Source organism: Saccoglossus kowalevskii, chromosome 19, assembly GCF_978046115.1.
Source record: "Saccoglossus kowalevskii chromosome 19, keSacKowa6.1, whole genome shotgun sequence".
NCBI classification, from domain to species: Eukaryota; Metazoa; Hemichordata; class Enteropneusta; family Harrimaniidae; genus Saccoglossus; species Saccoglossus kowalevskii.
Window position 1 is genome coordinate 32,840,191 of NC_140659.1, and position 11,450 is coordinate 32,851,640.

The 11,450-nt window shown below is 34.0% G+C and overlaps 1 protein-coding gene across 2 annotated transcripts in view; it reads right to left on the reverse strand.

The window, feature by feature from the left end:
- LOC100371695 (uncharacterized) overlaps window positions 1-10,249 on the reverse strand; it is a 29,401-nt gene extending 19,152 nt beyond the window's left edge. Inside the window, exons 1-4 of one of the 2 annotated variants that reach the window (XM_078005751.2) lie at window positions 10,185-10,249; window positions 8,997-9,071; window positions 6,369-6,501; window positions 2,282-2,451 (exon numbers count right to left, since the gene is read on the reverse strand). In XM_078005751.2, the coding sequence (XP_077861877.1) occupies window positions 2,282-2,451; window positions 6,369-6,501; window positions 8,997-9,071; window positions 10,185-10,231 (425 nt within the window). In that variant the 5' untranslated portion in view covers window positions 10,232-10,249. Of the gene's footprint in view, window positions 1-2,281; window positions 2,452-6,368; window positions 6,502-8,996; window positions 9,072-9,702; window positions 9,841-10,184 lie in introns of those variants that run through there. The other variant, XM_006824894.3, reaches the window with a different exon arrangement.
- Between the last annotated feature and the right edge of the window lie 1,201 nt (window positions 10,250-11,450).

Consider the following 11,450-nt stretch of genomic DNA (forward strand, 5'->3'; position numbering starts at 1 on the left):
TGTTTTCATACATGTTTTTTATTATATCAAACATTTTACCTGATATGCCATTTTTATGGAGTTTGTTTATGCCACACACTGTCAAACGCCTTTCTAAAATCTATGAAGCAAGCATAGATTTTGTTAGACTTTGAGGTTGTGATATCTTTTGAATGGCTATTATTATAGAGATATTTTTGTACAATTGTTTTTAATATAAAGAGATTGTCTGTGGTCCTGCAGTTTTTCCTAAAACCGAACTTATGCTTTGAAATAATATTTTGTTTGTCCAAGTATGCTATTAGCCTAGTGTTCAGGATACTGGTAAACAGTTTTCCTAAGCAGCTTTATACTGCAATCCCTCTGTAGTTATTAGGAATTGTCTTGGACCCTGACTTGTGAATAGGAACGACTAAGCTCGTGTTCCAACTGGCTGGAAAAATGCCTGAATTATATATATGACTGAACAATTTTTGAAGCCCTTCAAGAATGTAGAATTCTCCATATTTAAACATTTCATTACAGAGCTCATCCTCCCCTGATGTTTTATTTAGTTTAAGTTGATTAATTGCTTTTTTTTTTATTTCAGGTATAGTGATTTGGGCATTTAAATCATTTTTGCTGTTTGTTTTGTTTTCAACAGTCCAATCAGTTTGACTAATTTCATTTAAATTGTTTTTATTAGGGCAATTTGTTTCTAAATCAGTTGATAGGCTGTTATTGATTAAAAGCTTTTTAAAGTAAGACAGCCATTCATTGGGCTCAATTGAATTGTTATTGTTATCTAAACAATCTGAGTTTAAGTCTCGTAACAGCTTACAAAATTTTGATGGTTCACCTTCCGAATCACTTAGCTTTGATAACTGGTGCTGTTTTAAGTCATATTTTTTCCTTTTAATTAATTTTTTATATTTTTTTTTTATGACAAAGTATTTTCCCCTGGTGAACGGATCAATGGGATATTGCTGAAACAACTTGCCAGCAGATTTAAGTTCATTTCGAATTTCCCAGCATTCTCTATCAAACCATAATTTGGTTTCTCTTTTTTTCTTTTTTCTAATTGTGGGTGTTATTTTTTTGACAGTTTTGTCCGAGACTGATGACAGCAAAGCACTAAATTCTGTAACAACATCATCACAATTGTTTGAATCAATTTTGTTTATAATGTCGCTAATTTCGTTTTCTTTAGCAATTTCAAGAAGTTGCCTATATTTTAGTTTTGCTTCACTGTCCCAGATGTATTTTGCTGGTAGTGGTTTCATGTCCATTTTGCCTTCACGTTTTTTTATGTTAATATTGTTAATATCAATTTTAAAAGACAGAGACAGTGACAGTGATATGGGTCAGTGGTCTGTGATGCAGGTTAAGTCATGCACTTTGAGATACTGAACATTTTCAAAAATAAAAGTAGATGTGATTGCATAATCAACGGTACTGCACCCATTTGCTGTGTAGCAGGTGTATTTACCAGATGAATCACCAATGGTGCGCCCATTGAGAATAATCAAGTTACTGTCCATGCAAAGCTCAATTAATTTTCTACCAAATTTGTTAGTGTTAGTTTTTGCTTTGTTATCCATGCTACGTCTTTCTCTAAAGTTGTCGGCGATATAATTAAGAGGGAGGGGAATATGTTATGAATATAATATAATATGCATTATTTTCTTCATGACATTTCTTGTTTGTTTCTTTGTTTCTTCATCCGCTATTGTTAAGCGGATCATGAAACAAATGCACATATCTATTTGTGACATGATGTACCATGTGTGTGTGAAGTTTGAACTTGATCAATCCAGACATGTCTCGGATACGGATCCAGAACTGAATTCTTTAAAACGAAATGGCCGCCAGTCGGCCATTTCAAACCCAATTCAAAAAAAAAATTAAATTCATCAAGGTCCTATTATGTTTAAAGTATGTAAAGCAGTGAAAACACTAATTATGTTTTCTAAGGGAAGATACTTTTTGTATACCATTTTTAGACTGTCTGGATACAGTGATCAATTGTCAGACTGTAATGAGCTGCAAATAGTTGTTGTGTAATACTGATAGGTGTGCTGGAAATACCCATTCTATTGAAGGCTGCATGTGTCAGGCATCAACAAGACATTGACTGACTGCTTCATGTGGTTTGACCCTTTATTTTATTTTTCGACACCCGCAAAATTTAAACACCATGAAAAGCTTGGACAGATCAAAACCGTGAAATTAAATGTTTCTACAGTAATTTTGAATCATACACTCCGAATACAAGATGATTTAGATCAACATCTTTATTGAGAATTGTAAATGTTTTTCATACCTGTCATGACCGGTCAAGAGAACAGCACAAGTTCCTGTAGGTTCCTTCTCATCATACTGATAATGAACCCGCACTCCTGCTTCTTCTGCCTTTGCTTTCAACGTATCACCAAATTTATCTTTACCAACACAACCAAAATATGATGTAGCATTTGGAACACCTAATATCCACTGAAGAAAAAGAATGTTTTGTTGGTTTTTATGACAACAGTGTGAAAAGTTTAAAGAATGTATCATAATATAAAAAAAGTTACATTATGTACATGGTAAGTTTGGTTTATTTCATGAAGATTTCTCAAAACTGGCAGTTGAAAATTACGTACCATTTTACACTAAAATAAAATAATGAGAAATTGATTATTTGGTATTCAACTGTCTGCTATGGATACTTTAAATAATGTTCACTTATGAAAAGTTTGGTACGCAGTGTGTCCAAAAATATTTTGTGTTATACCCTGTCTATTTTATAGTCCTTCAGGGGATAGGGGAACACAAACGTAAACACCCAAACAATAGTGGAGGGGAAGTACAACCGTCCTTTTCGGTGGTGACGCTATTACCATACTTCCCGGATCATAAGCCCAGGGGCCTCAACATGTAAAAACGGATGGAGAAAGTAAGGGGTGGTCTTATACTCTAGGACCACCTCAAAAAAGAACATTTTTTTTTTGGTTTACCGCTACCCAATCTTACCACCCACGAAAAATTATACTACGTCTTTTTGAAGAAAAAGACAAGCGAAACAAGTCATCACAATAAAATACACACATTTTATTACAATATGATTTGCATATCGTTTAATTTTCTGATGTGGGATGTTTTCGATCGTACACAAACACACAAAGCAATGTCTGCCATGATGTTTTTCAGCACGATTTAACCCGAAACTATGTCCTTTGAACATAACAGGTCATGTCTTTCAATACCCAATCAAAGTGCTGTGTCATCTGACGTAGTTTTCTGATTACTGATGATGTCATTTTTTTAACGCAATGCAGAAGTGAATTTCCATGAAATGCGATCTGTTAACACAGATTTCAATGAAAAAAAAGAAAAAAATGAATGTGGAGGTAAGTATTTAAACACCTTTCACGGTCGCCAGCAGGTCACACCGAAGAATAGTTTACTTGTTCACACCCCATTCATGATAGTCTCAATCGACACAATTATTAAGAAAAGTAAAACTATGTCCAATGACAAGGTTTCATGGACCAAACTACCGCACTAAGCACAATGAAACACTTTTACACTTTTTCAATGCTGGGTAAAAACAACCTGGGCTTATAATCGTGGATGCCCTCAACTCGTTAAATGTCTAAAAATATACTCAGAGAAGGGCTCATGATCGGGGAAGTATGGTAAATATTTTTTACAACTCTCATGTGCACTGCTAATTTGTGTCAAATTGGTGAAGAAATTAAATATAAACAAGCCAAGCATGGCACACCATATCAGGAATATGATTATAATGATTGTTTAACATTAAAATGATTGACATTTGTATTTGTCCATATGGGGAAACATTGCTCTGGAACTGCATCATTTAAAACAAAATCAGCCATTTTGAATACATGTATACAAATGTATATCTATAACATGATGTATAACAGAGATATGGCTCTAGAAGCCCAATCATTAAAACAAAATGGCCGCCAGTCAGCCATTTTGAATCTGATTTGAAAAATACAAGTCATTGAAAATGACACAGTCCCCGTTAAGTTCTCTTTGTGCTCGTCATATTAAAGCGGAGAGTTGTCGCGAGCGTGTCCTTGAAACTTGAGTTCCAAGTGGCGTATACAACAGATTGTTTATTTACATCAAAACATGCGTTTCGTGTCATAGTAATATGGCCAAAATAAAAACAGCCGTTATTCGGCCATCTTTGATCTGATTATGAAACACACTGATATGTATGATGTATGTGCCAAATACGAATGAAAATAGTACATAAATTGTGGAAATATAGTAGTAAGGCCAAAAAGTCAGATGGCTGTCCATCGGCCATCCTTGAACAGATTTTGAAACAAATTGTCATGGACATGCATCCTAACATGTATAAAGTACATGTATGTGCCAAATTTGAATGAAAACTGACTGAGCACGTCCAAGATACCGCATTAAAAAACAAAAACAAGATGCCTGCCAGTCGACCATCTTTGATCCAATTGCGAAATAAATCGCCATGGACATGTATCCGGACATGTATCCGGACATGTATAATCTATGTACCAAGTTTGAATGAAAACTGGCAAAGCATGTCCAAAATACAACATTTTCAAAAAAAACAAGATGACTGCCAGTCAGCCATTTTGAATCGAATCGCTCAACCACTGCATGTGCATATGTCCCACATAAGGTACTAGGCACATGCAAAGAATGAACAGAATAGGTCCAAGGGATTCTGAGATATGACTCCGGACGGACGCACGGATGCACAGACGAACGGAGACCGAATTATAAGTCCCCGTTTTCGGATTTCGTCCAAACGGGGGCTAAAAATGATGTGCATCAGGAATCTGGAATGTCTAATATATGTAATAAGTTTGAAAGAAATCCATCCATAAATGCCAGAAATGCTTGATATTTGACGATTTTTTAGCACAAAAATGGCCACCATTTGGTCATTTTGAATATGGTGGTCAAACCAATATATTTGTATGTATGATGTATGTGTGAAGTTTGATTATGATTCATCCAGGCATTTCTAAGACACAGGTCCGGACGCACGCATGCACACACGGACGCACAAGGGTCAAAACATAAGTCCCCGTTTTCGGACTGTGTCCGAAGGGGGAGTAATAAAAGCAGAGTGTAAATTTTGTTTGCATATTCATTACTGTACTTGTAAAATATAAATATTAATATACACAAGCCATGCATGGCACAGTCCCCGTTAGTTATCAAATTTAAGATATATAGCTTTGTTTATAGTAATATAGCTGGAATATAACCATGTCAAGAATATGATTTTTTAACATTAAAATGATTGACATTTGTATCTGATCGTCAAAAAAGTACTTGTCCATATTGAGAGATATTGCTTTGGAACAGCATTCAGAATCAGCCATTTTAAATACATGTATATATATAACATGATGTATAACGAATATATAAAATTTGAATGTAATCAATGAAAGCATTTAAGAGATATGGCTCTAAAACAAAATGGCCACCAGACAGCCATTTTGAATCCGATCTGAAAAATAAATGATGTGCATCAGGAACCTGTAATGTCTAACATATGTACCAAGTTTGAACGAAATCCATCCATAAATGCTTGATATTTGATGATTTTTTAGCACAAAAATGGCCACCATTTGGCCATTTTGAATAGGATCGTCAAACCAATATATCTGTCTATCTATGACATGATGTATAATGAACATTTAAAATTTGAACATAATCAGTGAAAGCAAGTCAGAGATATGGCACGAGAACCACACTCATTAAAACAAAATAGCTGCCAGTCGGCTATTTTGAATCTTATCTAAAAAACTAAATTATTTGTCTAATGTATATACCAAGTTTGAACAAAATCCATCTGTAAACAGCCGAGAAATGCTTGATTTTGATGATTTTTTAGCACAAAAATGGCCGCCATTCGGCCGTCTTGAATCAGATCGTAAAACAAAATAATGTGCAGCAAGGTCCTATAATGTCTAATGTATATACCAAGTTTGAACAAAATCCATCTGTTAACAGCTGAGAAATGCTTGTTTTTGATGATTTTTAGCACAAAAATGGCCGCCATTCGGCCATCTTGAATCAGATCGTGAAACAAATTGATGTGCATATGTATATGATGTATGTGTGAAGTTTGATTATGATTCATCCAGGCATTTCTAAGACACAGGTCCGGACGCACGGACGCACAAGGGTCAAAACTTACCAATACTCCACAAAATGTTTAGAATCAGAAAGTATTACTGTGTTAGGGAATAAATTTGCTAGTCAATTTGGCCTTCTATTTGAGTCCATGGCACACTTGCCTAGGGTGGCAGTGATTCTTTATTGCTCAACAACTCATTACTTTGGCCATTCTTTTGTGTTATACCATCATATTTCTCTTTTCTCTGTAAAATCATTACCTGGGCCACTCTGATTGTGTTTTGTGTCGCACCACCAGCAATGTATTCTACATCAAATTTTTCCACCATTTCAGTGTACATCTTGTGATGTTTCTCTTCAGCTAAAATGGCATCATTTGGCTTCAATCCATACCTACAAAACAGAGCAAAACAATACTCTTCATCATTACATACATTTATAATTATTAATAAAGGTGTTAAATACACAACCCTCCATCGTTTATTACTATCACCAAACCTTACATTGTATTGGGTGTTATCTATATGATAGAGCCTAACAAGAATTGCATCTTCAGCTGATGGCTACAGAAAAAAAACTGGCACATTTTTTGATGAAATCATGATTTTTCAAAATGAGAAAATAAAAAAATGTTATCTGGTTGAATGTCAACAAATCTATCATTGGAGGCAGGTTATTGTTTTCTTGACTTCTGTAACTTGATTGGTTCAGACAAATTTTGCCATGCAGAGTAATAATTTATCTAGCAATTTTGGAAGGAATTTTCTGGAAGAACATTACACAAATTTTATGGCATGGAAACTGGCCAGTAAATTTGTCAGATAACGACTTTCACACTAAAATACAACAAACTTGATGTGTAATTTAGATTTTCATTTGAGTTACTGGGAAATTTAAGATCACCATTTGTGGCAACTAGTGTCTTTCATCAAAGTTTGAAACTTGATGTGAATAAATGGTGTATATTACATATAAATGACATAAATGGCTTATTTAAGGTAGAGATGCAGGTTCGTGGACACTTGGGAGTGAATTTTTTTTTTTTTTGCTTTTTATTATCCAAAAAGTCTTGGCTATAGACTGTTGAAATTGTGTAGAATTGTGAATAGTGGAACATACTCAAAAAACGATTTTAAAATATAGATAACAGGTGCAAAATTATCTCTTTTGAATGCTTAGCAAGATTTAGTAAGGCTGTACATAAATAATAAAAAAAAAACATGGTAAAAAAAAGAAATGACGGGATCTCCATATTATGCACTGTATTTAACTTTTTACAAAACTGTAATACATTTAAATTTGAAACTGTAACAGCCATTTTAATTATGAGCATTGGCAAACTTCTTACTGAGTGAATTGTTATGCAAATTATCTCCGCTTCTTTTTAGTGCACATTCCAAAACTTTAAAAAAAAATAGCTCCTAGACGCTTTGACCTTTTATTTTGAAATTTTCACAAATGATTGACAATGTGTTTATCTTCAAAACGCTGTCGGGGCATTGTTTTTAGTTGAATAGTGTTACAGCAATCATACAGACTCAGACTAGCCTGGGTGTTAATTTATGCATAAACTTGAAGTAGTGAAATTTAAGCTGCTGCCCTACAAAATTGGCAACTGGTAGACAGTTTTCAAGACGGTGCTTTCTTCATAGTAAACAGATGTACCCATAAACCAATTTTGACAGGAAACAGAAGCATGGTTTAGAAGCTAATTTTTTTCAAATCACTTTTGACCAAAAAAGCACATTTTTGTGCATATTTCAGACTACATTGTCCATAAAAATAAAATACTGACAAAACTTTAAAATTCATACAATAAGCTTTCCGGAAATATATAGTTTTGTGGACAAGGGTGGTCATCTTGGTTTCCTAATTAACTAATTAAAATACCTGTCAGGTAAACTGCATCTCTACCTTAAATAACCAATAACGGATAGACCAATAGAGAATACCTTAAATGCTCTATTCATAGCACACACTTACATAAATAACAGGGGCATAAACAGTCAAACCAAGTCATTTTAATGATCAAGCACACAAACAAGGCAAGACAAGAGATAAGCTTATAAAGTGGAGCAAACACAGTAGCAGTTTTGAGCAAGCACTAACAAAGATTAAAGCTACAGAGCAGCTTTGTTGAGTTAAAGTTAATATGCCTAAATATGTATCCATACAGGTATTATACATGTCATTTTTCAAAATATCCAGTTGATCGGTTAATGCACTCCTGAGAAACAAAATATCCAGTTGATCGGTTAATGCCCAAATTTTGCCATTTTTGATGAAAATCTATGTTGGCTGCCAAACAAAATTGACCAATCAAAATTCTGAAAGTTTAAGTTCACCAGTTCTGATAGTCCCCAATGTGCTCGAGAAGGTTCTTCTGCAACAGGCAACAGTGTTCAAGTTCAACAAAATTAACACTATGCTTGAAATGAACTTGCACCCAAAATATAATATTTCCCGATCATAATGTCTCGTTGCCAATACATAGTTAGGCCAGACTGAAAAAAACTTTGTTGCACCTGCCAAATAACATTTTGTCTGCATCTACCTAACAGCAATTATTGTCATAATGTTCAAAACAGATGATCGGTGACTTCAATATTTTTAAATTGTTTAAAAAAACATTAAAGAGGAGTATAAACCTTAAACTATTTGGCAAAAAATTTAAAAACTCTAAACAAACTCTGCTAAACATTCATGCTAATCACAACTACTGGTAATATTGTACTCTTGAATTGTTTCCAGTTAATGCAGTAACGTGCCTTGGCTAGAATTTGTTAAATTTCTCATGATACATATTAAACATATATGCATATAAATTGTTAGACAGCAATGTGTATACTTTCTCAATACTGCATAAACGTACAAAATATTAAACTTACTTTTCAAGAAAATCTTTATCACAGGTAGTTGAAATATCTAGCAGTGGGTTGCCAAGACCCAATAATACACCTTCACTGCAATAAAATAAAAACAATAATATTGCATTAGCTAATATTAAAACTGTCCTGAAAATGGAATTTGGGGGAAAATATCAGGTATTTCTCTGCATACAAGAAATATTTAATAATGAAGGCAAGAATTTACTTCACTTGTTCAAACAGGTTTCTATATTCAGCATAATGAATATTCATCATACATGTACTCTGATCATCAAACTTATAATGGACTTAATAAAACCAACTAGATTGTGTTACAAGCAAACAATGTTTCTGAGATTAATTAGTGAGAAAATATACATAGAAACAATGTCACACACATTAATATAGGTACACAATACAAGTCAATGGAAATCATACCATGAATAGTAAAATCAAAATAAATAATTTGTCATACTTATGACTACTAGGCAATGGGAATTGTGTTGATTTGGTTCAAAATTAACAAAGAAATGACAGAAAAGTAAACAAAATGCTATACCATCATTTTGTAGGGGGAAATGATATACATTGTAAATGTATACATTGTGCTGGTACATTCCCCCATGCATTCTTACAAACAGCTGCACTGTCTGTATAGAAATCACAGCACCAAATATTGCTGAACAAAAATAATCAACAATAAATTTCGTAATAAACTTAATCTCACCTAACAGCCATTATAGAAAATTACACTGATAGTAAACCTGAAGATCAATTCTGAATGAAAAGTCACCTTCCCACTAGTACGCAGCACGAAGACCTGGTGGCAAATGGACACATATCAAGGTGACACCGGCACTCATGGAGGCTGGTCACATGACTGCAAGGATGTACCATTATATCACGGGGGTCATATAATCATCAGTGTGGGTTACGTTATCAAAATACTATGATTTGGAAAATAGTAATTATTCCGTCGGTTGTTTGTCAATACGTAAGTTGATTTGTAACACGACAGACCAGTTCACATGACGACTCGCACAGGCTGGGGCAGTAGCAGGGGCCGGCAACAACAACCCAGTGCATACCGAGGTATATGACCACGTGCAATAAAAGATCACTCAATCATTCCTGCCTCTGAACAACAGTCATTCACTATACAATAACAATCGCAGTTTGTGTAATTTATAAAGAGCGCAGTTTTCCTACCCAATTCTGTGATCAGTTTTCGACTTCTTCGTTGTCGGTTCTGCCATCTTAGTTTTCAGGTTGTCAAAACCCTCCAAAGAGGGCGCTATTCTTCGTCATTTTCAAATTTATAAGTTGGAATAATGTGTTGCTGTATTTGAAGGAGGCTGTTTTTAATACATTTTGCCAGTTCTATGGAAATTCTTGCGATTTTTAAAAAATTATAAAATCATTTACATCTCCTTCTAGTAAAGAACAACATTGAGAAAATCAAACAAAAACAAAACTGAAAGAAAAAAATCAGGCATTAATAGCAATATATAAGAAAAATTGAATTATTCATGCAGCACAGTATGTGGGTAAAGGTATAAGTAAACTCCCTTGTGCTTTTTACTGTCTATGAAGCATACATACAGTTTTTTTTTGTTTTGTTTTTTTTAGTTACCGTTTGACTGGCAGGCATTTTGTTTTTTGAAAATGTTGTATTTTAGACATGCTTTGTCAGTTTTCATTCAAATTTGGTACATGTACATATATTATACATGTTAGGATACGTGTCCCCCGACCGCCAGTGCGTCCGTCTGGAGTCATATTTCTGAATCATTTGGACCGATTCCGTTCATTTTTTGCATGTGCCTAGTACTTAATGTGGGACATATGCACATGCAGTGGTTTAGCGATTCGATTCAAAATGGCCGACTGGCAGCCATCTTATTTTTTTTTAAATGTCGTATTTTGGACATGCTTTGCCAAGTTTTTTATTCAAACTTGGTACGTAAATTATACTTGTTAGGATACATGTCCATGACAATTTTTTTTTTTTTTGCAACAATACAATTACAAAGAGTTGCAATTGCTGTATTCCCTATCCCAGAATCTCAAATTCGGTCGTTACACACATATGTTAACATTTTCAATGACTTGTTTTAGTTGGTTTTGGTAGTTGCTGTTACATTGAGGAATGAAGATAAAGTATTTATGTATTGTTACTAAAATAATTAGATTGTCTGTTATGCGACAACCCCTTTTAATGATCCGAACTGTTTAGAAAGAGTGCTATTTTTTATTGGTTATACTTGTGAATACTTTTCAATTGCAACTTGAAATGGCTATGTAATTTCAAGGATTGGATTTAGATACTAATTTTAATATGGACACAATCATACCGGAACTCATGTTCCAATGTTTCTGGGAAATTATTATTACTAAAAATGATATTGTACAATTTATGTCATCAATGAGACAAGATTGCCCATATTTACGAATTTCATTACGATATGTTGTCTT